Below are 26,639 nucleotides of genomic sequence, written 5' to 3'. Positions count from 1 at the left end.
AGAGCCAATCAGGTGTGGTAGGAGAGTTCTAGTCCCGCCTTAGGCACGAAAGCCGGCTGGGTGACCTTGGGCCAGTCCCTCTCTCTCAGCCCAAGAGCCAATCAGGTGTGGTAGGAGAGTTCTAGTCCCGCCTTAGGCACAAAAGCAGGCTGGGTGACCTTGGGCCAGTCCCCCTCTCTCAGCCCAAGAGCCAATCAGGTGTGGTAGGAGAGTTCTAGTCCCGCCTTAGGCACGAAAGCCGGCTGGGTGACCTTGGGCCAGTCCCCCTCTCTCAGCCCAAGAGCCAATCAGGTGTGGTAGGAGAGTTCTAGTCCCGCCTTAGGCCTGAAAGCCGACTGGGTGACCTTGGGCCAGTCCCTCTCTCTCAGCCCAACCCACCTCACAGGGTTGTTGTTGTGGGGAAAATAGGAGGAGGAAGGAGTATGAGGTATGTTCCCTGCCTTGAGTTAGTTATAAAAATAATAAAGTCGGGATAAATAATAAAAAAAGAAAGGCCTGTTAATCTATGATAGAAAAAAAATCAAATCAAATGCAACAAACAGAATAGGTTTTTAAACATTACAATTGTTAATTGATAAGGTACTTGTAATTTGTCTCACATGTAAGTTGCATCTGCATAACCAACCGGCCTTCCCTTCTCTCCCCCCTCTGCCTCATCCCTATCCAAATCTTATGTCACCCTAGCCGGGCTGTGATTTTGATGGAGCGAGCTGCAGGTCACCAAAGCTTATGGCTTTTAATAAAAAACGTTGTTCAGAAAAGGGGCTACCAGGCTCCTCCTGCTTTTCTGCATTGCTTTGAATAAGCTGATTACAACAGGCAAAAGTGTGGACTTTCATCTGGAGTTGTAGACAACTGCAGAGACATTGCTGGCTACGGCCGTGAAAATATCCGCCGTGTGTGTGTATAAATATGGGGCTGTTTTCATGAGTCGGTTCTGTCCCATCCTGACGAAGGTAGTTAGGGGTGAAAGAATGATGTGATTTCCCTTGATCATGTTTGTTGAATTCACATGTGCTTTCTGTTAGCATCTGTCAGGATATAGCAGCATGTGACTATATGTTGGGAATATTGTCATGACTCCGCAAGGACATTTTACCGTGTGGAGTCCTTGGTGCCCTATGAGCATGGTTGCTGGTTGCAGACGTTGCATTGCCCGACTAGGCAACATCTTCAGGGCAAGAAGGGAGTGGGGTTACTCTCTCTTTATAGCCCCACTCCCTTCTAGCACTGAAGATGTTGCCTAGTCAGGTAATGAAACGTCTGCAAGCAAACAGCCAAGCTCAGAGACCACCGAGGACTCCACAGTTCAACCCTCAGCTGCAGATACTCTCTTCTGTTGGTCCATTGTACCATCTACTGTTTCACAAAGAAAAACAAAAATAGAACCAAGGATCTGCCTCCCCCATGTGTGCTGTATGTTGCTTTGTCTTCAGGGAAATCCTCCTGTCCTTCACTGAGCACAGCTTCCTTTGGGGTGGAACAGCGGAAAAGAAGCTAAATATTTACAGGTGTTAATTAGCTTAACAAAATGGGGATGTTTGTCTTATCCTCTCCAGCCAGGCTTTTAGCAAATGGCCACGATCAGTGGTCCATGATATTGCGAACCTTTATCAGGCCAACTCAAGGTCGCCAACAGTGGGCGAGTATTCAGGTTCTCTAGAGGTCATCTGCCATCCAGATACCCGCCTAGCTGTTGGTGATGGGATCTGGAGACCAGGATATGTGGAAGGCGCCAAGGCCCAGAAGGCTGGCTGAGGTCTCAGAGTGGGAGCTCATGCTTGGCATGAGAAGACTACTAAGGACAATCATTTGCATCTCCAGTTCAACAGCCACTCAGTGAAAAGGGCCTTCAATCCCAGAGATCCCCAGCTTAAAAGGATAATATGGATGGGAATACTTTGATAGGAGCACTGGAGAGTTGCTGCCATTGGAGTGGGCAGAACTGGACTAAATACATCAGTAGTTAGACTAGGTTGCAACCATTCTAGAGATACTTCTAGGTAGAGGCTTACCAATGCTGCCCAATAAAAGTCGTTGTCAGGTATTCCTCCTTTCCTCTCTGAATGGAATTTCTAGATTTAAAAAAAACGGAGAATGCTATGGAAAACAGCAGGAGGGTGATGGACATTGTCTGAACATCCTACCCATTCTCCTGGGATCTTGTCTAAATCCGGAAGGAAAATTCCACCATAAAAATGTTCTTGAGAAGCGGTTTACATATTTAATTTGGAGAGGCCGTGCTTTGATACCACCTTTTTATGAAGCGTCTTTCAACTCTCATCCATTTACTGTCATTCTGAACCTCCCTGTCTGCTTCCCCACTGCATACTGAAAACCTAGTGCAAATGGCATAGGATTAATAGTGGGTCTGGGGACTCACTTCCACCTTTTAAAGCATATGGACAGTTACCTACTAAGCAAGTTTTTTTTTAATTCGTTCAGTTGTGTCTGATTCTGAAAGACTGCCTGGACGAGTCCCTGCAGTGTTCTTGGCAAGGTTTTTTGGAAGTGGTTTGCCATTGCCTCCTTCCTAGGGCTGAGAGAGAGGGACTGGCCCAAGGTCACCTGGCTGGCTTTGGGCCTGAGGCGGGACTAGAACTCACGGCCTCCCAGCTTGAAGTCTGGTGCCTTAACCACTACTGTACACCAAACTGACTCTCACTAAACAAGTAAATGTAGTTAACAGAGTGTTTCTGCATAATTTCAGTGATGGGGCCATTTTATCACAGCGTGCATATTTCCTTTTCAATCAGGCTGAGGTCACTTTATCATTGCATTAATTAATTTTAAAGCAATCTTTTAATTAGTGCTAAACTACTTCTGCCAGTAGTTTGTAAAAATATTAGTGAAATGCCACTTAAATTAAAACTTTACAGCAGTAGAACACTTGTTTTATAATGCTGTAGTACTAGGATACATATTTCAATGGCATTTCATTAATATTTCCATTTTTAAAAGAAATCATAGCTGGAAAAGCGTATTAATCTAATTAATGCAATGATAAACTGATCCCTAACTCAAAGGATAGGGTGCACCTGTGTTACAATATCAGATTTGTTTTAGCCGTCCATAGCAACTAAATTTTGTCTGCTGGTATCGTTAGAAGATGAAAGGATGAATATATGGAAAAAATGCAGTTTCTCCCCTTAGCATAGAAAACCAACTGTAGTTCTGCTTGTTGAGCAGCATTGAAGGATCAGTGGTAGGAACAACTGGGTGTGGTTCTAGTAGAAGGAAATCACTCATACAGTACTTTTAAGATTTAAAATTTAAGATTTAGCCTGTCATTTCTTTATAAAAATGGATTCCACAGCAGTGTACCACTGTAAAAACAAAACAGCAGTGTCATAAAAGCAACAAAGCAACCGTAAAATTGAAAGGAGTTAAGACAAATGAAGAACCTCTCTAACCAGCTGGAAACCTGATACACACTTCCCCCAACCTGGTGCCCTCAAATATATCAGGCTACAACTGTCATCAGGATGGGAATGGTAGAACGAAGGAGGAAGTTGCTGTAGGCTGGCATGGCTTGGTAGACTTCAAGGTTGGACTACCTGAGAGGAAGCACTCCAGTAAATGTCTTGTAGTACAGACAAGAGCAGAAGTGTCCAACCTTCTTTCAAACTCCCTCATTCTGTCAGCAAGCATCTGTTTAAAGAGAGTGACTTCATTCTTTTCGATATTGATGGATGAATTTTCCACCCTCTTGCTTAGTTGTCTCTCCCTTGCCTTTTTTTTTTATTGGAGACAATCTTCTCTACCGTAGTTGTCTAATGGAACCATCTCTGATGAGCATCGAGGAGAAGAAAGTGATTCTGAGGATTAGAGGTAGCAGCTAGTTACAAATGGGTTTATGTGTCCCAGGCAAAGCAGTGCAGAGTCTTTGTGTTTATTTAGAGAGAGGACTGGAAATCGGTGATATGCCCCCTCCTTAAGATGGTCTCCCTGGGGCCAGAGGTGTTGGATAATCTCCTATCTTCCCATTTTAGCAAAGCTTGTTGAGATGTAGCAAGAGACCAAGTACAGAGTGCCCTAGATGAAATAGATTATCTGGAGCCTTGTTGGGTTCAGATGTGGGCTTGGAATGGAGCCACCTTTTGTCTTGCTAGTAGATGACCTCTGTCAGGATTTTGATTGGGGCAGTGCACCTGTCCTGGCTTTGTTAGATCTCTCAGAGCCTTTTGATTCCATTGACCATGGTGTCCTTCTGGACCAGCTTTGGGATTGGGGGCACTGTTTTATGTATGTCCTCTTGTGAAACCACTGCGAGTCTGGTGAGAGTGAGGCCAGATACCAATGTCATAAATAAATGAGCAAGCAAGCATAAGGACGCTGATAGATGGGTGCCTAAATACAGAATATGTAAGAATAGAAGAACGACCCTGCAGGACCTGTGGGCTGGATCAAGCCAAGGCCCATCTTGGTCTGACATGGATTTTCTCACAGAGGCTAACCAGATCCCTCTGGAGTGATTGCAAACAGGAGATGGAAACTTCTCTCTTTCTGGCCTTTCTTCCTGGCAACTGGTATTTGGAGGCAGTCTGCCCCCAGCCAGAAGGTACCATTGGATGTCAAGGTTAATAGCCTTTGATCAGACCTGTCCTCCGCGACTGTATCCAATCTCCCTTTGAAGCCATTCAAGTTAGTGGCCTTCATTCTATCCTGTAGTAATGAAATCCACATATTAATCATGTGTTCTGTCAAGATGTGCTTTCTTTTGTCTCTTCTTTTGTCTGACTGTTCTTCCCAGTCAGTTTTGTTGGATGACCCCTTCTCATACTATTTTGAGAGAGGGAAACTTTCTCTATATATTTTGATCATGTGTTCTTTCTCAGTTGATTTTACAGATAGTCCTTGCTTAATGACCACAGTTGGGACTGGAATTTCAGTTGCTAAGCAAAACAGTCATTAAGTGAATCTGACCCAATTTTATGACTGTTTTTGTGGCGGTTCTTAAGCAAATCACATGGTTCCCCATTGCTTTTGCTTACCAGAAGCCGGCTGGGAAGGTTGAAAATGGCAATCACATGACCATGGGACACTGTAACGGTCATAAATGCAAACCAGTTGCCAAGTGCCCAAATCGTGATCATGTAAGAGTGGGGATGCTGTGACGGTTGTAAGTGTAAGGACCGGTCATAAGTTGTTTTTTCACACTGTTGTAAGTCTGAACCATCACTAAACAAATGGTCATTAAGCGAGGGCTACCTGTATTCTAAGCCAATGTTTCTCAACTTCAGCAACTTTAAGATACGTGGACATCAACTCCCAGAATTCCCCAGCCAGCATGCTGGGAGTTGAAGTCCACATATCTTAAAGGTGCTATGGTTGAGAAACACTGTCCTAAGCTAATGTGACCCTGAAGCTCTAGTTTTTTCTTATAAGGCAGTTGTCCAAATCCCCTGGTCATTTTGCCCTCTTCTGCACTTTTTCCAGCTCTATTAATCTTTTTCTCAAATGTGGCAACTAGACAGAGGAGAGCTGTAGAAATCATGACCTGCCAAGTCAAAGAGAGGCCACCAAGGCCTTGCTGACAGTGCTTAAATTATGGGGAAGGGGCTGCTTGAAGGAGTGTACAGAAGTTAAGATGGCGGCAGCTGTGATTGTGCAGCTGTGACCATCTCAACTTTTTTGTCCCCCCTCCTCCCCCAACTGATGAATGAAATCCTTAGACTTTGTCCAACCATTTCCCCTTGTTTCATCCAAACTTTGCCCTTATTCATAGCCAAAAAATGTCTTTCCAGCCTCCTTTTCTGTAATGTAAATGTTATTTAATAAAGTCTTATTCTTGTGTCTTGTCTGAGGCTCAACAACCAAGGAATAATCGAGCACACAGTCAAAACAGAATATTTATGTGACAAATTAGGCTAGGCTGAGAGGTCACAAGAATAACCTTCGAAAATATTGCCTGATGTTTTAGGGGTTTTTTGCTGCTTTCTGTTTGCTCTTGATGTTATTTTATTGCTCAAATGAGCTTTCTTGATTGTCTATCACCTTGGATATTTTTTAAACAGGGAGGCAATTAGCATATTTTTAATAAATGGATAAATACTTTGCCCAAGCTGAAGGCAAGCTTGGACTTTTTACTGTGCATCGCTTGTCATCTTGAATTTCTCTTGCAACAAAGCATCTGCTGTCTGTCGGTTATCTCCATTAGGCGCCACAATACAGGCTGTTGTCTCAGCTGTTCCTCCCATTATTGGATTCAAGGGGGAGGGCGGGATGGGGAGGGGAGAGGAAGAGAAAGGGCAGCGAAAAGATGCTTGTGGCAGTCTACATCAGACGACAGGCCAGACTCTGTATATTTTTTGCAGGTTGCACCATCTTGTAAAGAGGAATCCCAGGTGCACACATTTGGCACTACCTGTTAACATCCAAGAATCAGAAAAGGTGTTGGGATCAGGGAGCTGGGCCTTTAATGGTCATGTCTGTGGTGATGGTGGTGATGATGATGATAAACCTGTCCTTTAGATAGCATTGGAGAAAGCGTAAAGCACACCTTGTTTCAATCATGACAGTCTCCATCAATCTGCTCATTATTACTCTAGTGTCCCTGTATTGTGGATCGGTTACTTCCTGTAGCTTGTTGAAGTCTCTGTAGCACAGATGGATGGCAGAAGTGGGACTTGAAGCAGGGGCCTCCTGATTACTAGCTTCATCTCTTGGTATGGTTCAGATCCGCCGCTTTGAGAATGTAGTTCAGTAACAGACCACATGCTCTGCACACAGAGAGTCTCAACTTTGGTATCTCCGGTTGAAAGGAGATTATAAGCGTGGCCTCTTCCTGACCATGAATCATCTCGCTTGGTATAATCAGTCCTGTCACATGTTTGTAGATGCCCTTCGATTTCTAGAAGTTTAGATTTTAGTTAACAAAAGAATTTGGCCCCAAAGCCACACTAGCCATAAATCTTCAGCTGCTCCTTGCACAGCTTTTCACCTGCAAACCCAGTGACAGCTGAGGATGGAGGAGCATTCCCAGGCTGTGGACCTGATGTTTCAAGAAAAATGCCACTTCATCCAAAACAGGCTTCATATGAATCCCAAATCCAATTTTCTTCTTACCATCAATGCTTCCATTCATCTGCTTTCAGTTTCAGCCTATTCTTCCTCATCAAGCACATTGTTGAAATTCAGTAGTGTTCACTGACTGCTTCCTTGGAGTAAGATGGTAAGGAGCACTGGAGCTGGATATTGTCATTATAAAGAAGGTACCCAACTCCAGAGCTATGTATGACTTCTATGGTGATTTCATGTTAATGTTAAACACCATAGAGAATGATTGACTTCTATGGCATATATAAGCCAGTGACCCAAGTGCCAAACAGGTGTCAGCTCCAGTATTACCTTCTGAACAGAGCTGGCAGAATGACTGGAACTACAGGTAGTCCTCATTTAGCGACCACAATTGGGACCGGCAACTCAGTCGTTAAGCTAAGCAGTTGCTAAGTGAAACTGTGACTGTGCTTATGATCTTACTTCAGCTTTCCTTTGCTTTACAGACCTGCAAAGGTTGTAAATGCAAAGATTGGTTGCAAAGTTACTTTTTTCATCACCTGTTGCAACTTTGAACAGTTGCGGTACAAGGCAGTCGCTAAGCAAGGACTACCTGTATTGAAAAAACTGCCCCAAGGCTCAAATCCATCAAATTGCCCAGAAAGATACAAGAGCTGATGGACTTGAAAGCTACCAAAAGGTCAGGAGAACTAGTCTGGTTTCTGGAGTAGGTAATCTACCGAAGTATTCAGAGCTGCCTTAGTACTGTGACCCAGTTGAAACCTCAATTGAAATGGGTCCAGATAATCAGTTGCTTAAAAATGCAACTGGAATTGTGAAGCTACCACCTTGTCCAGGGATGGATTATTTGAGACTGGCCTGGTTTACAGTTATAGAGATCTTACAGGTTAGAGGAGATCTTACGCTGTGTCATTTAAACAGGCAAGAATAAATCCCATACCCAAAGGAACATTGATTACCTCCTTAACCATAGGATCAGTCTCATGTTGACCAATTTAATCAACCAGGAGGAGGCAAGCGTCTGGGAAACAGATGGTAACTGGTAGCTTTCATCTCCCTACATTCCTATCCATCACCTAGAAAAGTACATGTTGAAAACAATTCATAAGAACCGAGTAAGTGGTTGCCAGATTGCCTCCTGGTGACCTGCCCCAACACTAAGTGAAAGTCAGGATGAATCTGATCCACTTTGTCTACGAAGACCAATGAAACTTGCTCACCATGAACCATCTGTTTCAGTTATCCACCCCCCAAACTCTTAGTGGGGAGGATGGTCACACTGAAAGGACAAATGTTCAGATGCAGTGGGGGCAAAGGAGTGAACACTCTTTATTGCATCCCCCCCCCCCAGTAGGATGTTACCAAGTAAATTAGAAAACACTGGAAGGTGTAGCTTTAGATGTTGGGAACCCAACTTTTACAGAGCTCTTTGTGGACCTACCAGCGATAAGTTAAGGCCTTCTTCTCAGGAATACACACGGTAGCTGTGATTTGCAGAAATGGACTTTTCTGCAGATGTTGGGTTTTGTTGGTTTTATGTATTTATTACATATTATAAAGCAACTTTATCTCTTCCTTCTCTCACTGTTCCTCCTGCTGATTAAAATCATTCTCACACCTACAGTGGGATCCCATAAATCACAGATGTCTTCTTTTTTGTTTCACTTTCCTTGTTGAACGGGCCAAGCACATTTGATCCAAGCCCTGACTAATGTATAGGTGTGCGCCTGAGTGGGGAACAAGCAGGATGAAACTGGGACTTCCATGGAACAGGCTAAGGCTGCAACACACATGGGGCGTAGTCAGCCAGTGAATTCTTGTTTCTATTAGCAGAGGCTGAGCTACTCTACCAACTATAAAGCAAGGATAGGTAATCTTCCATCAACCCCAGGTAGCACAGACAGTATTGGGAAGTTTAAACCCAAACAGAACTGACTCAAAAGCCAGTGTTTAAAATAAACAGATTTATTTATTTAATTTCTGTAGCCGCCCACCTCATCAAGTGCGTTGTTTGGGAATGTGCCTATTACAGATATAAGCTTAAAAGCGGAGTCCTTTGTGCTCTCTGAGCTTGGTTGTTTGCTTGCAAATGTTTCATTACCCGACTAGGTAACATCAGCAGGGCAAACAGCCAAGCTCAGAGAGCACCAAGGACTCCACAGTTCAACCCTGAGCTGCAGATATTCTCTTTCATAAGCTTAAAAGAATTACAAAACATTCACTGTTCCCTCTTAAAAAAAGGCATTTGTATAGCTGGAGCTAATCTGTTAGAAATTACTTTGTTAACATGATAAAAAATGTAGACCGCGTGTGAACAAAACAGTAGTCAACTAAGGATTATTCAAGGCTCTTTGCTTGTGTACTTATTCTTCCTCTAGTGCTCTTTTCAACCATATTAAGTTGCTGATTCTTAAGTCAGAGTGTAAGAGGAATTATTCGGACATAATACTAATCTTGATGCAGGATCAATTGCTGGATGCATTTGAGACTATTGGAGCAGATCCAGGTAGAATGATTCACTGTTGTATTTGAGCAAATAAATAGTTACTTGTTCCATGTTGTGATTTTGAATTCTTTTATTTTTGTACTGTATGTTGCAAAGGGTGGGGCTTTTACTGAGGGCAAATAAAATGAGTACATAATGAAAGAGAAACGTAGATCTCATATTAGCTAAGATGCGATTAGCTTCGGAAGTACCAGTATACACGGTCAATAGAAGCTTAATAGGATAGAATTAAATTGCTGGCCTTGTATGTCAGACTTCCTGAATCTGACCTCAGATCCTATTAAAACTCATCTAAGAACAATTCGACATTTTGACAATGTGGCTGTCAATGGTCCTGCTCCTATATCATCATTTCTCTAGTTACATTAACCTGGGAGTGGCCATTCACACAAAGCCTGGGAGCATTGCAGGAAATTAAAAACATATCCTGCTGCTAAGCTTAATTCATGGCCAGATAAGGTATTGTCAGCCTTACCAGGAAGACAGGAAACACGACCAGATGAGCTAATTCTACTTTGTTGTAAGGCTACATTAACAGAATCTTGCAAGTCTGAAAGTACAAATTCCCTGCCATCTCCTATACAGCCTGAGAAACTAGGGAGAGTCCCTTCTGAGCCTCTTGCCCCACCCACTATCCAGCTGCGGGCTATGCCCTCTCTTATCTGACTGTTCCCTAGGCAGCATCTCTTTGCCTGTCTCCCAAGGTCTTTCCCACATTCCATTACAGGTATTGGCTGAGGATCTCAACAGGACATGAAGCCTACACAATTGCCCAAAAAGACTAATTGCTGACATCTGACACACCCTTTTCTTTGCTGCTATCACACCCAGCACAGTTTCACTTGCGCATCTTATTTCCCCGACATTTTTATCCTTGCCTTCCTCAAGGATGGTGTTCAGAACTCACTCTTTTCCTCCATTTTTCCTCCTAGCAACCCTCTGAGCTTGGTTAGTTTGAGGATAAATCTAAGACTCTCAGGTGCAAAAATCCCGAGAGCCATTAGGTGGCAGGAGAGGAACAGCTTCTTCTGCTTCTCTTTGCTGCCATCTGGAGGTCATGATCCAGATTTTTGCCGCTTAGAAATGTTAGAAGCCTTACAAGTATCCAGTTTAGCTTTGTCACACGCTGCCTACCGCTGAGTAAAACACAGACACTGTTTCAGGGAAAGCAGGTTCAGGTTTATTTCAGCGTAGTGCTGGATCAGAAAAAAGCTGAGAGTGAAGGGAGCGCGCCGGTGTGGGGTTTAAATACCCCGCGCCGGTCAGCGCCCCCTCACTTTGGGTTGCATCATCCCCCCTTAGTCCTGCATGCTTCCGTGCCGGTAGGTGAAGGGTTGCGGGGCCCCTGCTGGTGCCCCGGGATTGCCCATAATCTGTTTCTCCCTTCGGCCGGTGATTGCTGTCAGCTGGGCGATCTCCGTTGCGCTTTGCTGACAGCTTCAGGTGTGCCTCGTGATCCGCCCTGTCTTTGTCTTTCCTTCTTTCTCTTTTGTGTCCTGATGGCTGAATCATCCGGCCGGGGTCTGTGTCTGTTGTTGTGCGAGCTTTGCTTATCTTAAGTCCCTTCCTCTGCTTCCTAGGTATTGTCATGTGTGCCGTTGTGCTGATGTCTTCAGCTCAACGGCACTCATGACAAGCTTCATGGCAGAGAGCTTCCTCATTCTCATCCCAGATTAAGAGGAATTTGAGTGCAGTCAGATATCAGGCAGAGAGAAGATTTTTGAACTGTGATTGAGGAGTAAGCCGTAGTGGCCTGGTTTATACATAATAGGAAGTCACAGTGGTAAACTGAAAAGAAACAAACTATAGTCTGACGTGAACCCTCCTGCTGCCTTCTCCCTCCCACTTGGGAAATCTACCTTGTGGGTGGGCATTGCAGTCAGGATAAGGGTTCTGAAAATCAAGGGCAAGCAGAGCGTGAAAAGAAGTTGATAGGGTCTGCGGTGTGAGACATTAAGTGCTGCATGTCCTTTCTCCAGCTGTTGCAAAATGTTGGCTTCCAATTTTCTGCATCCTTTTCCCCCACCACAGGTGCTTTATTACACCCCCCTTGCAGGTGGAGGCTGTTCTTGGGGTAGGGGACCTAGCCAAACTCAGACCCCTTGAAAGAAGCTCTCTCTGCAACTTGCCCTTGCAGTGGTTATAGCTGGCTTCCAATATGAAAGCAGTTCTTTTCACAGTTAGTAGGTTAAGAAAGGGGAGATTGGCAGGAATCAAGGATATCTGGGTCATTTATGCAGGCTGCCTGAGTACTATGTACTGTGATGTGAGCAGCTTAGTAAGGGGATAAGGGGATTCTGGGCAGAAAAGCTATCTGGGGTTAGAAGATTGGGTTCAACCATCCATGAGCTTGCATAAGCAGCAGGCACAGGTGTTCTGCTTTGACTGACAGGTCCATGGAACTTGACTGTTTTTGCCAGCAAGGTGTCACTCAAAGACCTGAGCTGAAGAGATAATACTGTACTTTCATTTGAATTAGCCAGAGGCTGCTCATTGACCTGTGAATCTGAGCTGTATCTGTCCAGCTGTCTTCAGCACTTACAATCAGAGGCCATTGAGGTCCTTGATTGTGGTATCTTCTAACCAGGTAACCTCCAGGTGTCTCAGGTGACAGTTCGCAAGGGCAAGGCTCGGCAGTTGGGGGTGATCGGACTTACTGAGCAACCCAACTGGGACACCGGTGTACCCATGGACATTCTCTTGGGCATCCATCAGCCTCCTTGCTCCTCCTGCCTTTAATTAAGGCACTTTTAGTTTAAAAAAATGTAACAGGAGGTACAATGTCAGCTTATAGCTTCATTTTTTTCACAAGCTTGTCTGTAGGTCTCATAAGTGTTTTTAGAAAATAAAAATGAGGGGCGACTGTGGCCCAGTGCTTTGTTTGAAAGCTTGCCCGGGATAAAGGAGAAAGACATGATGGGCTGTAGGTGGTAGAGCTTTGTGGGGTTGGATTTAACTTTATTAAGTTCCCTTTTGGAAAATGGGGTTCTATGACTTGCCACATCTACCGCAGAGGCCTCCCCATTTTTAAACAGGCAGGAACTCTGTCTAGGGCAACCCGTTTTCAGAGCCCCCACAACAAGTTTTCCACTTTTCAAGTGTTGTCCCCAGGCCCCAAAACAGGAGACAAGAGCAGGCAAGTTGGAGCAGGAGGTTAGATTGAGCAAACATTGTTTTTCTGCCATTTCGGCTTGCCTTTTTGGAAAGGTCATGTTTATTTATTTATATCATCTACATAGCCTCCCCTCTTATGCAAGTGACTCTGGGTGGGTTACAGGGTTAAAAACAAACGACTTCCCCAACATAACCCCCTGGGATAAACTATTAACCATCCATGATAGAAGAGCTCATCTCCACTCTGGTCCAAATCCCTGGAGGAACAGCCAGGTCTTCAATCCCTTGTGAAAAGCTAACAGGGTTGGGGCCATCCGAATCCCTAGGGCAGTGTTTCTCAACTTGGACAACTTTAAGATGTGTGGACTTCAACTCCCAGAATTCCTCAGCCTGCCTTGCTGGCTGGGGAATTCTGGGAGTTGAAGTCCACACATCTTAAAGTTGTCCAGGTTGAGAAACACTGCTTTGGGGGATTCTGTTCCACTAAGAAGGCACAGCTCTGAGGCCCAAAGAGATGACATTGTTCAATAGAAGGGACCTGAAGCATGCCGCCTTTACGAGATCTGGTGGGGTGGGCAGAAGCAATAGGAGAAAGGCAGTCCCACAAATACATATAGACTTCAGGTTCTGCTGCTTTCGTCCTGGTTTGAAATGCAAATACATAAATATAAGACTAGAGACAAGTAATGGGCTAATCCCCTTGTCTTGAAAAGGTCAGCAAGGCTAGTACAAAGGGTGGAGGCTGAGAATAAAGCCTCCATACATTTCTCTTTCTCATTTTGCACGGATGCATGTGCATGCACACACACCTGCACATGGAGAAAATTGAAAAATTGGGGCTCCTGGTTCCTTGTTTACCTATGTCTATATTTAGCCACCCTGAAGTGACACACCTCCAGAAATGCCTTTGTCATCAAGAAGTTTTTCATGCCAGAAAGGCTCCTTCTTTTAGCATAGGTTAAGCCCAGTAGGGCTGCGGTCCAGGTATTTGTGTACAGCTTCAACTCATGCCAAGGTGGGGGTCTCTTGGTTGCCAAACTGAGATTAGCTGTGCCTGCAGGTTCTCTTGAGCAAGCAGGAGGCCACATCAAAGCCTGCTGAAGATCTGCCACTTTTAATGATGCAGCTTCTCCATCCACTGTAGCATAGGCATGGTCCTTGGTTGTCTGGTTGACTAGGCTTCCTTTATAGGAAAGGAGCAGGCTTTAGTAGATCAAAGTTTAGAAGGAATCCACAGGCAGGGTTTCTCAACGAGGGTTCCGTGAGAGGTCACTAGGGGTTCCCTGGGAGATCACAATTTATTTAAAAAACTATTTCAAATTCAGGCAACTTCACGTTAAAAGAGGTATGTTTCATTCTTTAGTTTAAGAACACTGTTCATACATATATACAGGCCTACCCATGAAACTAATATAATAATTTTGTAACTTCTGACCTATATTTGAGACTGAATGTGCAGGGGTTCCCCGAGGCTTGAAAAATATTTCAGGGGTTCCTCCAGTGTCAGAAGGTTGGGAAAGGCTGGTATACAGCAAGGAAGGGTAACCTGCAGGCCTAGAGCTGCATAGTCTGTGGCCAAATGCTGTGGACTTCAGCATGATTTCTAAAGTCCTCCCTGAAAGCTGAGTTCAAAAGGCTTCCTTTGAGTGTACGGTTGGGGTGAAATGGAATGAGAGAGAAGAACTGGGTGCTATGAAGAGGAGGAAAAAGGTGTCAGAGATAATTAGAGTCTGTTTCCACCTACTCCTTGCTTTTCAGCCTTTAGTACCATCTGACCTCTACACAGAGGAATGTACTTTTGAAAGAGTAAGTGTTGTTCCTCCCTGGTGTAAGGCATAGCAGTTGAGATAAAGGAGATATTTGCCAAAGGAACAGACCAGAGTCTGCGGCTGAAGATCCAGAAAGGACAAAAGGCAAAGTCTTTGAACTCCTGCTATTGAATTCCTGCTTGTATTCTGTGTAGAGCAGTGTTTTTCAAACTTGGCAACTTGAAGATGTGTGGACTTCAATTCCCAGAATTCCCCAGCCAGCATTCTGGGAGTTGAAGTCCATACATCTTCAAGTTGCCAAGTTGATGTAGAGTGTTGGAGAATTCTGGTACACCAATTTGGATGCTGTCCTTGATCTGCCATCCTTTGTTTAGCAAAACAAAGGGCTGGTCAGAGAGTGCGATTTGGTAAGCAAATTAAGGGCTAGGACTCCTGGAATCTTTAAAGTTAGGGTGGGGGAAATCTGATGATTTAGAGCACGGGGACAGGATTAGCAGCTCCAAGCCACATATGACTTCTGGAAGTCATGGGTGCAGTCTCTAAAGTCTCTCTCAGAGTTGCCACTGAATTGTAACTTCTAATATATCTATCTTTAAACTGTAGTTTTTAACTGTTTTTTTTAACTGGTTTTAGTGGTGGAAGGTTGTGACTGTTAGTTGTGTTTTAACGGAGTACGCTGCCCAGGGTGACATGCAAGTGAGATGGGTGGCCATATGAATTCAATAAATAAATTTCATAGAATGGGGAAGTTATTAAATATAATGGGGAGTAATTCTGTTAATTGCATTAAATTAAATTTGGAATAAAGTTTTTGGCTTGGCTCTATCCACCTTCCCCCCCCCCCGATTTCGCTTATTTTTTGGACTGTGGCCCCGATATGCTACTTAAAAGCCGAGTGTGGCTGTTGCCCCCCCCCCCAAAGCTGTGCACCCCTGATTCAGACTAGGCAGTGGAATGGCTGCAGGCTGGTGGAGGAGTTACAATGCTTCTGGAAAGGGAATGCATTGAATAAAGATAAGTCAAGGGCTGGTCGCATAAGGAGCTTCTGACAGCTTAGAGTGGAATTTCCTGTCTACAGCTGAATGGAAATTCTCCTTCTTGGCAACCCTTCTCAGTCTCAGGATGAGATCAGCTTGGGAAGCCCCTGTCTTCCTGCAGATCAGAACAGACAGGCTCAAACCACAATGAATAATGTAGTTTTGGTTCGAACGCCTTCCCTACCCTTCTTCAAATATTCACACACCACTTTACCCCAGCAGCTGATCGAGGTATTATTTTTATAGTTCATTCTCGCTTGATCAAGTTCCAGGAAAGGCATATTTTTCTCCATGTATGGATTTGTGGTTTTGGGTTGGATCCCCACCCCCCCACCCCAAGCCACTGGAAGAGTAGTTTTAAATTAAATCTAGTAGTCCCTGACAACGACAGATGATGATTTATAATTGGTGAACTGTTAAGGGAGAAGAGTGGCCATTTAAAGCCGCTGGAAGTAGTTTTAGATAGAAAAGGATGAAAAGGCTGTGGAGGGGTGATCTGGGGGGAATTTTTCCCCCTCTCCACCAATAGATCCCTTCTTCTAAGAATTTCTAAGTTAAAAATAATCACCCTAAGCCAGTGTTTCTCAACCTTGGCAACTTTAAGATGCCTGGACTTCAACTCCCAGAATTCCCCCGCCAGCAAGCTTGCTGGCTGGGGAATTCTGGGAGTTGAAGTCCAGACATTTTGAAGTTTCCAAGATGAGCAATCTGTAAGCTCCCCTACTTCCATTTATAGTTCCCAAAGCCCCTTGGAATGGAGAGGGCCTGAAGTTTTGATTGCTTTTTTTTGCATTTTGGGGAGGATGGGGCCTTTAAGGGGTGAAATGACCAGAGGTTTAAGACACCCATTTCATCCTTTAACACCCACCCTCCCTTGAGTCATTTTTCCCTATTTTGGAAGGGGAATCATGAGTGTTTTGATTCACTGGGTTCATCTGAAACACTGAGCTGCAGCTGCCGGGAGCGGGCAGCTGCCTAAAGTTGCAAATAAGCCATCTGCTCCTGCAGCGTCTGAACCCGGCCCGTCGCATGCCGCTTCCCTGAGTCTTTCATGCTTGCGTTATTTTCCTCTTCCCCACAATTTCCACGTGGGAAGGCTAAAATAACCATGACACCTCCATCTTTTGGGGGTGCCTCCAGGAGCCTTCTTCCTCTGCTGTAATTATGCCATTTGTCAAAAATGGTCAACTCTATTCTTTGCCCGCACTAGGCAAAGCCCATCTCTCATAGATGGGCCATTCATCAAAACTGCACGGGTGGCAGCTGTAAGGCGGCCATTTTGCCTGCTGATGTGCTCCTTGCTTCATTCTGTTTGGGTGTCTCCGTGGCAACCTGGCCTCTCTGCAAAGCCGAGCAGGGGATGCAAGTGCTCTCCGGATGCGCAAATGTGCTCCGTAGCCTCCAGATTAGTCAGTGGATTTGAGGGAAACCAGTCTGTTCCCATAGTAGCAGTTGACGGCTGTAGGCCTGTGGGAGTGTGATTTGCCTATCTCTGCAATCGCTGTACAATGCCAGGGCAGAAAGCCTCCCCTCCTTGACAGCTGTTGCTAAGAGGAGTTCTCCATGCTCCATGCTGGCTGTTCCCATGAGGGCTGTCTGGTAGAAGGAACAGTCAGGAGAAACTTGGAAGCAAGGCCCTCTCTTTTGGCTGCCTTCCGAGTTATCAGTCGTTGCCAGCCTTGGTATAAATCAAGTCTCAAGTAGCATCTTTGATGCACATTAGCACAATGTGTATGCAACCTGGGAAGGATTTATCTATTCCACCGAGCACCAGAAAGAGATGGGCTGCAACTACTGAGCGCCTAAAAACCTTGGGTTCTTCCCCTGGAACCCCCCAAAAGTTATTCCCAAATTGTAATTTATAATGTGATTTAAACCTTAATTATTTGATTGATTGATTGATTCAATTTATATGGCCACCTATCTCACATCCATGACTTTGGGCAATGACACCTTTAAATAAAAATATATGCAATTACTAAAACAAACTTAAAAAGACAAAACACACAAAAAATAAAAACGCATAGCAGCTGGAGAATCTTAAAAGGCCTTCAAGATAGCCAGGGAGTTGGCTTCATTACACACCTGTTGTGCGCACACGCTTCCTTTGTTTGTCACATTAAAAAATAAAATTTGAATAACCCAATAATAAGTAATCAAGTGGAAATTGAGCAAATGCGGAAAAGGAAAGTAGTGGTGGGGCTAATAAGGATTGGTGTAGTTGGTGCTCTGCCAAAGATCTGGAAAAGCTCTTGGATGCATGGAGGAATGGAGGGAATCTCAACTCACCAGTTATGAAAAGTTGCATGACTTGGACCTGTGCACATGCTGTGACAATGTTCTTTAGCTATCCTAAACTCGATAGTCAAAAATACAAATCCAATCAAAACTATGAGGTAGACTATGTAATACGACTACTACTAATAATAATGATAATTTTTATAATGATTTTATTAAAGATTACAATATATAGATGAAACTATTACAAAAAGTGAAAAAAGAAAAAAGAAAAAGTAGTAACTTCCCCGTTCTTCAGCAAGTATATATAATTTTAACAACTTATCACCAGCTCTTAAAATACAACAATCTCTGCCCCATTTCTCACCCCGTTCTCAATAAACGTATCAATAAACCTTATCATCCATCCTAATCAGCAAAAATCCATTAAGAGTTACTAGAAATAACCACATACTATTTATCTAATGAGCCCACGTAATTTCCTTCTTTTACGTAATTTAATGATAAATTCCAGATGCCATGGCTGGAAAAAAGTTGTAAGCTCCTAGTAAAAGAAACCCAGTTGCAGGTCTGTAGTTCTGCTAGCAAGCTTGGTGTTAACAAGCCTGTCTTGTTGCCATGGCCTCTTGAGGAAAATAAAGTTTTAGTGGACGTTACACCGTGTTCTCCTGGAAGGAGCTATGAAAAGCATATCACCTGATGACTAATGCTGGATTTTCAGCCCATTTCATAACAGGAGGACTCATCGTTGATATGGGTGGTGTTTGTAACCTTTGTGACTGCAGAGATGCAATTTTTAACGGTGACAGCAAAAAATCCAGCCTTTCTTTTATCAGTAATTGCAATAGTCATAGCTGGAACTTCTTTGATACAATTTTCTTTAAAGGCTGAGTGGCCCTGTTAAAAATTGCCAGTAATTCAGACTCTTGGGAAATGCTGTCTTCTCTAACTTAGAGGAGAAATGATCTTCAGTTTCCCCTTGCGTCTTGGGGGTTGGCTGTTACGCAAGGCACTGCATCTCAAACCTTCTGGGGTATTTCAGGCCCAGGAAGAATAACTCATGGGTGAGCAGGAACGTGCATATTTGGTCTTCTACTCCCATTGCAATACCTGTTCTCCTCTTCTAAATATGAGCATCTTTCTCTCTCTGTTGACCTGCTTTGGTGTTGGCACTCACGGAGAAGTCTGGGTAGACCCTGTGCTTGTCTGTGACATGTTTGTGGAATATGGCCTGGGGCTGTAGTTCTCTGTCCCCAGTATGATCAAAGGATAGAATTGCACACCCAAATCACATTATGCTTTGGTTTACTTCTTAAGGCATCCTTTCTGTTCTCTAAATTGAACAATCACCTCAATACTGCTTTTTTCTACCTACTTATAAGTTTCTTTAACGGTCTTCTTACTGTCCATTTATTTTAAGGCAGTGTGATCCATTGGTAACTGGCATATATTTATTTATTTGTCTATTTATGCACCGCAGTATGGTAGGGCTCTGGATTCCGTTTTAGAAAAGGGCTTTGGAGCATGTACAGTCACACCATTTCTTGGAAGTACGGGACACCTGCAGAGGGCAAACAGACACTCCCCAAAAAAGCCAAGGTGGCTTTAAAGGGTTGCAGACAGGTGCTATTTCACACTTTTGCATGCTTCCAAAGTATTTCTGGAGTGGCGCACAGCCCTAGAACATGGCGCTTTATGGCATATGCAAAGAACAAGAAAACTTGTTTTTGTCCATGGAATTTATAGTACTTTTGGGAATAGAGAGGCAAGTGGGGATCAAAGGAGTTAAGCAGAGACTTCAGATAACAGGTGGGTTTGAGACAAGATTGTAAAATGGCTGGCCAACTTCTCTGTGGTTGGAGGATACATCAAAATGGTATTTGGTGGTAAGTGGTAGTAATGCAAAATAGGTAGAGCCATGCTATGTATTTGGGCCAGAGCAGATGGTAGTTTTATCCCTCTGGGGTTTGTGGGAGGAGTTTCGGAAGTTTTAGATTAAAAATAACATTAAGTTAATATTGGGCTTAAACTATAATTTCTGTGAGTTTCCTGCCTCTAAATGATGGGAAACTCTGCTGCTGCTGCTTTTCTGCACCTGTGGTCAGGGAAGCCTCAATGGGCTGTAGGGAAAAAAATAAAAGTTATGTCAGCCTCGCTGGGTAAACCGGACAGGAATCACAACCAGATGAGCTAATTCCACTTTATTGTGAAGCTACATTGACAGAATCTTGCAAGTCTGAAAGTACTTGTCTCCCCACTTCCCCTTTACAGCCCGAGAAACTAGGGAGCGTCCCTTCCGAGCCTCTTGCCCCACCCACTATCCAGCTGCGGGCTATGCTGTCTCTTATCTGACCATTCCCTAGGCAGCATCTCTTGGCCCAGTCTTCCAAGGTCTTTCCCACATGCCATTAAAGTTAGGCCTGCAGGGTACAGGTTGCCCATCCCTGGTGAAAAGGAAAATGGGTCTTAGGAAGAGCAACTTGGGCCTAATGAGAAGGCAGGTGACAAGAAGCCAAGATTTTTTAGAAGGAAAAAGGAAGCCAAGATTTTTTAGAAGGAAAAAAGTGTCCTCAAAAAAAAGATGATGGTAGAATTAGTGGAGATCCCAGGCATTTTGGAAGAAATAAGGAGGGTGGGGGTAAAATTAGAAAGGATGCAGGAAAGGGTGTGTGTGTGTGTAGGTAGGAGGCAGTAGGACCAAGAGAAAAAGTGGCTTCAGTTTTCAAATGTACTGCTGTTTGGTTTTTGCTGGTATAAAGCAATTCCAGGGAGATTGGGTATTTTACTATATTTCTGTGAAATGGCAGCATCTAGTGGTGTTAGCAGGGATTGCTGAGTAGAACTTTGCTCCAGCCTTCCTACCATCTGTTAGAGGAACTGAGGCATTTTAATTTTTTAATTTATTTAATTTTTATATCATCATCATCATCTTATAAATAACTCAAGGTGGAGAAATACCTAACACTCCCTCCTCCTCCTGTTCTCCCCACAACAACAGCCCTGTGAGGTGAGCTGGGCTGAGAGAGAGGGACTGACCAAGGTCGCCCAGCCGGCTTTCATGCCTAAAACGGGACTAGAACTCACCGTCTCCTGGATTCTAGCCCAGTGTCTTAACTACTAGACCAAACTGGCTCTCAAACTGGCATTGCCATTACTGTACCCAGAGAAATGAAATGATGTTATTCTTCTTGCTACCAATTCCAGCCGAATGTGAGCTGTAGCTCAATTTCTGCTGAACTGTGAACTAGGGTTTGATGCTTATATCCAAGCCTCCATGTTTGGATTGGACTTTTGCAGGCTGGCAGCGATGGAGCCAAAATTGGGAATTGCCCCTTCTCCCAGCGACTCTTTATGGTTCTCTGGCTCAAGGGAGTGACCTTCAATGTCACCACAGTGGACACCAAAAGGTATGTGAGACAACACTAATCTTGTCCTATTCCCCTGACATTACTGGCTAACCCTCCTTCTCCATTCCACTCTGGACCTCAGCTCTCAAAAATCCCAGCTAGGTCCCATTCAGCTCTGGGAACTGAAGTCCCAAACATGTGGAAAGAAGTAGGTTGGTAGGTCTAGTCAAACTGCATATCCAATTTAAATTAAATTCAGTTAGCTGTTTTTCATTACTTACATTTTCCTCTTCTTTGTAGGAGGACTGAAGCAGTGCAGAAGCTCTGCCCTGGAGGCCAGCTCCCATTCCTGATGTATGGGACCGAGGTCCATACGGACACTAACAAGATTGAAGAATTTCTGGAAGAGGTTCTGTGCCCTCCTAAGTACGAACTAAACAAAGTCATAGAGCTGATTGGCAAAGTGGAATTTTGAATATAGAAGGAATTTCATACAGTGTTATCAAACCTATCATTTTTTGCCTCTTCCTTAGATATCCAAAGCTGGCTGCTCGTAACCCCGAATCCAACACAGCTGGCCTTGATGTCTTTGCCAAATTCTCTGCCTATATCAAGAACTCAATCCCATCCCTCAACTCCAGTGAGTATCTTGGGCCACAAGTCCTGATTGTTGTTCTTATGTGAGTGCTTCACTCTTATGAATTCATTTCCTTTTTCTTGCTTCCTGGTTGTTTGTGTTCCTCAACCTTGCTTTTTCCCTTTCTTCTTTCTCTTTTGGCTTCTCTTCTTCAATTCAAAATTCTTCAGCTCATTTCCCACAAAGTGTCAGTTGTACAATATATGGATAACAAACACGAGGAAGTAAGTATATTTGTGGGAAACCTACTACTTGCAAAAGTGTGTGTGTGTGTGTGTGTGTGGACAAGGTTAAGGAAACACTCTAATTGGGGGAGGTCAGCCCCAGTAGCCAATGAGGACTGCCTATAAAACACTGAGTGTCTGGGGAGGGGAAGGAGAGTGAACGGAGGGCGGAATGGAATAGACCAACTTGAAAATGGGCATGGCTGGCTGGCAGAATTCTAAGAAAGAGCACTCCACCCTGCAATATTTGGTAATAGTTCCCAAGTGGAGCTTCTCATTGGGTGTGTATTTATTTTATTTTATTTTAATTTATTTTAATTTATAAGCCACCCTACTCTGGGCGGCTTTCACCTTTCAACTCCATTCTCATTAGTGTGTAATGGAACTTTCTTCATGCTTGACTTCACTTTGACGTGTGAAATTGCCTGTCAGTTACTTCTCTGTTTTCATGACCTGCTGTCTTTAATTTTTACTGGCTAAATCTTTTTCTTTTTTCTTTGACATTATTTTTCTTTGTTTTTTAATTAATACAGTTCAGAGGCTACCTGACTCCAAATGACCCTGGGCAGCTTCCATTAAAAACAATAAGAACAGTCTTAAAAAAGAAACAGATCATAAGCGTTCATCATTTCATTGTCCCTGATATCCCACTGGCTGCTATGGCCCCATTTTGAGTTCACCCCATAAATCCTATAGATGGAATCGGTCCTATTTGCTTTCTTCTTGGATACTGTCAACCTTGCAAGTTAGTCCAGACAAGAAGTACACCCAGGAGTACTAGCTCTGTCTTTATTGTAAGGTTGCATTAACAGAATTTTGCATGACTGCAAGTACATTTCTCCCCCTCCCCCCCAATTCCCTTTACAGCCCAAGAAACTAGGGAGGGTCCCTTCTGAGACATTTGCCACGCCCCCATTCCTTCTGTGGGCTCAGCTGCCTCTTATCTGATCATTGCCTAGACTGCAAGGCTTTGTCCTGTCTCCCAAGGTCATTCCCACAGACCATTGCAGGTACTCTTGGCTTCCTGTATCCACATCTCCACATCTCCCTTGTTCCTCTTGTTCTAAGCCTTTGAGCATTTTCCCGGTCCAGTTACCAGTTGAATCCTTCCAGCCGTGTAGTCTTCTCCTTTGGATTTTTCATTGGTCCCTCTTGTTCCTCTTCCTTCCTACACCACTCTTCAATTCCTAGACCTGGAGAAAGGTTTGCTGAAAGCGCTGAAAGTGCTGGACGTTTATTTGATGGCACCGCTCCCTGATGAGGTGGACGAGAACAGCGCGGAAGATGAAGGCCAGTCCAACCGCAAATTTCTTGACGGAGATGAACTTACGTTGGCAGACTGCAATCTGCTGCCCAAGCTCCATATTGTCAAGGTGAAAGTCTTTTCAAAGACAGGGTGCCTGTGCATTATCATGGGGAACAGCAGCTAAAATAAAGGGGGTGATTTCCTTTCCCAGAAGCATATAGTTATCCACTCGGGGAAAAAATGCTGGAAGAATGACACTTTTCGTCTTACTTCCATAGCTTCTGGTTTTATACAGGAAGGCACAGAGACCTCCACAGAGCATTTGAGCTCCACCGTTTGAGTGCCGTGTTCAGATTTGAAGTGGGAAGGGCACTTCATATTTGGGGTGTGCACCCTTTCTCCCTCTGTCAGCCGTTCCCTAAAGCTGTGCCTTATCCTGGGCTTGTGTGAGCTCAGGGAGATACGCATTTGAATTAGGGAGGCAGCAACAGAATGGAACCACCTGTTGCTGTCTCCTTAACTCCAGCCCATGTTTTCCTGAGCTCATGCTGCATCTGTGCGAGGCCAGGAAAAGGAGGGAAACGGTTGACAGAGACAGGGTTCCCACATCAGATTCAAAGCACTCATGCCTGCTTCAGGTCTGACTATTGCCTACCACCGTGATTCCCTCCAAATCTTTTCAGCTCCTCCTTAGCTGAGATTTCACTATCAGCATATTTTATTTATTTATTTATTTATTCATTCATTCATTCAAATTTAATTACCTTTAATTTTGGCAGTCACACGGGCTAAAAACGGTTCTTCCTAAAAGCTAAGGCACTCGGGGTCTAAATTCTATGCAGTCGCCAAATCCCTCCTTACAGAACGTATCCATATCCAAGCCTGATCGATCAATACGTTGAAGTTGCAAATAAGTTACGGTTGTCCATCTCCAACAGGTGGTTTGCAAGAAATACCGCAACTTTACCATTCCTGAGGAATTTCGTGGCATCCACCGCTATCTCAAGAACGCGTACGCCCGTGAGGAGTTTGCTAGCACCTGCCCAGATGACGAAGAAATCGAATTAGCTTATGAGCTGGTTGCCAAAGCCTTGAAGTAGTAAACTTCTAAACATGGAAAAGGGACACAGGGCTTCCCTGGTGGGGATTCTTGGGGTTTGGGGTTATCAAAGGGTATTTTAACATACGTGTTCATGCCTGGCAGCAGGCAGCACAGGGGGAATGCTGTTTTCTGGAGGGACAAAATGATTTGAATTTAAATATGAGCAAGAATGAAATAAAAATACGCATTTTTCAAAACATGAAGTTTAATGTTTTACCTGTTCCCTGCCAAAGGAGGGGGAAATAATTATAAGTTGTTGCATGATACTATGGCCACCAGAGGACTATTGAGTTGCTTCTGTCATGAGGAGATATCCCACTGGACAATTCTGCAAACCCGATGGAGCAAGCTGTGTACCAATCCTGCCTTTTAGGTTATTCAGCATTTTGTGCTTGATGACCAGAAGAGCAGGCAGTGTTGCTTTGACAGTTCAGAAGTTAAGGGAGTGTGGGCTTGTTGAGTATTTGGAGGTGAGACCACCAGGGGATACCAGTTCTGTAGGGTAGGCTGGGAAGTCAAAACATCTTCTAGAAGAAAGCAAGAGCAAGCCACTTCCATAGTGTTGCCAAGAAAAGTGCACAAACGTAGCCAGGATTTGAGCCTAGTTTTCCTCAGCCAAAGCTTTATGTGTGACCCAGGTCAGAACTGATCTGTGATTCTTCCCACTGAACACTTTGTCTGTAGCTGGGGGGAAAAATCAGTTGCAGGCTGTAATATATCTTACAGTTGAAGTCTTAAGAACATGGATTCCTTAAAATGGCCCCTAGAAAGCATTCTTTTCAGTTTTGGGGGAAGATTTTCATTACCTATCCAGTGAGTGTTCTCTGTCTTACAAAGACTATTGTGGTAATTAATACTGTTAAATTATAGCATCTTAGCTAGAAAGTACCCAGTGACTCTCAAATTCCAATCTCGTTTGTAATCAGATATCACTGAAGCAGCTTCCCACAGCCTGGAATCTTTGGATTCTTGAGTGATAATTCAACCTCTTTTCTTCCAGACAATTCTCATCATCCCAAGTTGTTGGGGCTAAAGTCCATGTCAGCTAGGAAATACTGGAATTATCAGTGCTCCCAAATTCTGTCGTCAAATTCTGGATAGCCACAAACCTCCTCCTGCAGGGTATCTATACAATTTTAATTTAAGCAAATATAGGTGGGCCTTTCCCAGAGCCCAGTTTGATTCCCTCCCTTCACCACTGCTGGCAGGAAGATTTCATGGGACTCCTTATTTACAGAGACTTTGCCCTTGTGGATCCAGGGAGGCAAAAACTCTTCCCCATGTCCTCATATGGTGTCCTTTTTATGATGCCCCAAGTCATGCTCTGATGTCCCCAATCATCTCTAAATTTGAGGAGCATACTGATAGATTTTATGTTTATTTCTTTTTAAGGGATGCTGACTCTACACTCCCTGGCCAAATATTTCTATCAAGTTATACAATTGCGTAAAACTTTTTATTAGATATATTGTTTCACTGTTTTATTGTTTTCCTTTTTCCTGATAATGATTTGTTAGATTAAACTATTTTCTTCTATTGTAAAGGCTGGTCAGAGACCGTAATAAAGATATTCGTTCATTCATTCAAAAAAATTCTTTATTTTCCCTCTGCAAAATTGAGAAATTATCTAAAGAAAGGGAAGGAAAAGGAAAGGATGTGCCTGAGACCCCCCTATAGCATTTTGAGCTCCCAGGACTATTGAGTTAAACAGAGATTGTAACCATAGATAGTGATGGGCTGCAGTGCCATCACATACCATTCAGTGAGGCTGCTTTTGAGATGACTGTCTTAACAGAGATAGACCAGGATGAACAGAAGTGGGGTGAAGATCATCAGCTTCCAGAAGTTACTGAACTCCCCAGAAACCCCATTGCACAGGTCAGTGGAGCAGCAGAAAGTGCTGTAGGTGAAATTGACTCCCAGTATGGTTCGAATGCCACGGGTTCCACACATGGAAGGATCCCCACAGGTCTTCTCGTGGATGACCAGTTCAAGGGCACCTGGGGGAGAGACGGGAGTCAAGGCCAGATGGAAGATCATTACGAATACCATGCATGTCCAATCATGGCCTTTCCATTTCATTGGATGTGAGCTTGACCCAATCTTTCAGGATTTCCCTGAACCTTTGGTCTGTCTCCCGTTCCTCAGGTACCTTTCTGATGTCCATTTGTGTTGACCCAATCGGAATTCTCAAGCAGAAAGAGCAAAAGGGTGGAGTTGGGATTGGTGTTCCTGCCTGCCCCGCCCTCCATTTTTTCCCCTAGCCTTTGAGAGAATAGGATCAAAAGATTAAACATTTTGCAAAAACAGTGAGAAACATTGTAGCATCACCTCTGTGACCTTTCGCTGTGGATGTGAGACACTTCTGCGATGGGCCACATGATGTGGCAAACTTCAAG

The 26,639-nt window shown here is 43.9% G+C and overlaps 1 protein-coding gene across 1 annotated transcript in view; it reads left to right on the top strand.

Annotated features, from left to right (window-relative positions):
• Window positions 1-24,437, top strand: part of CLIC1 (chloride intracellular channel 1) — a 32,750-nt gene extending 8,313 nt beyond the window's left edge. The window contains exons 2-6 of the mRNA XM_063291289.1: window positions 20,982-21,091; window positions 21,332-21,457; window positions 21,565-21,671; window positions 23,084-23,265; window positions 24,077-24,437. Coding sequence (XP_063147359.1) covers window positions 20,982-21,091; window positions 21,332-21,457; window positions 21,565-21,671; window positions 23,084-23,265; window positions 24,077-24,238 — 687 coding nt within the window. The 3' untranslated portion in view covers window positions 24,239-24,437. The remainder of the gene's footprint in view (window positions 1-20,981; window positions 21,092-21,331; window positions 21,458-21,564; window positions 21,672-23,083; window positions 23,266-24,076) is intronic.
• Window positions 24,438-26,639: the final 2,202 nt, after the last annotated feature.

Source organism: Candoia aspera, chromosome 2 (genome assembly GCF_035149785.1).
Source record: "Candoia aspera isolate rCanAsp1 chromosome 2, rCanAsp1.hap2, whole genome shotgun sequence".
NCBI lineage: Eukaryota > Metazoa > Chordata > Lepidosauria > Squamata > Boidae > Candoia > Candoia aspera.
Note: the sequence above shows the minus strand (reverse complement) of the source record. Positions and strands in the feature narration are given on the sequence as shown.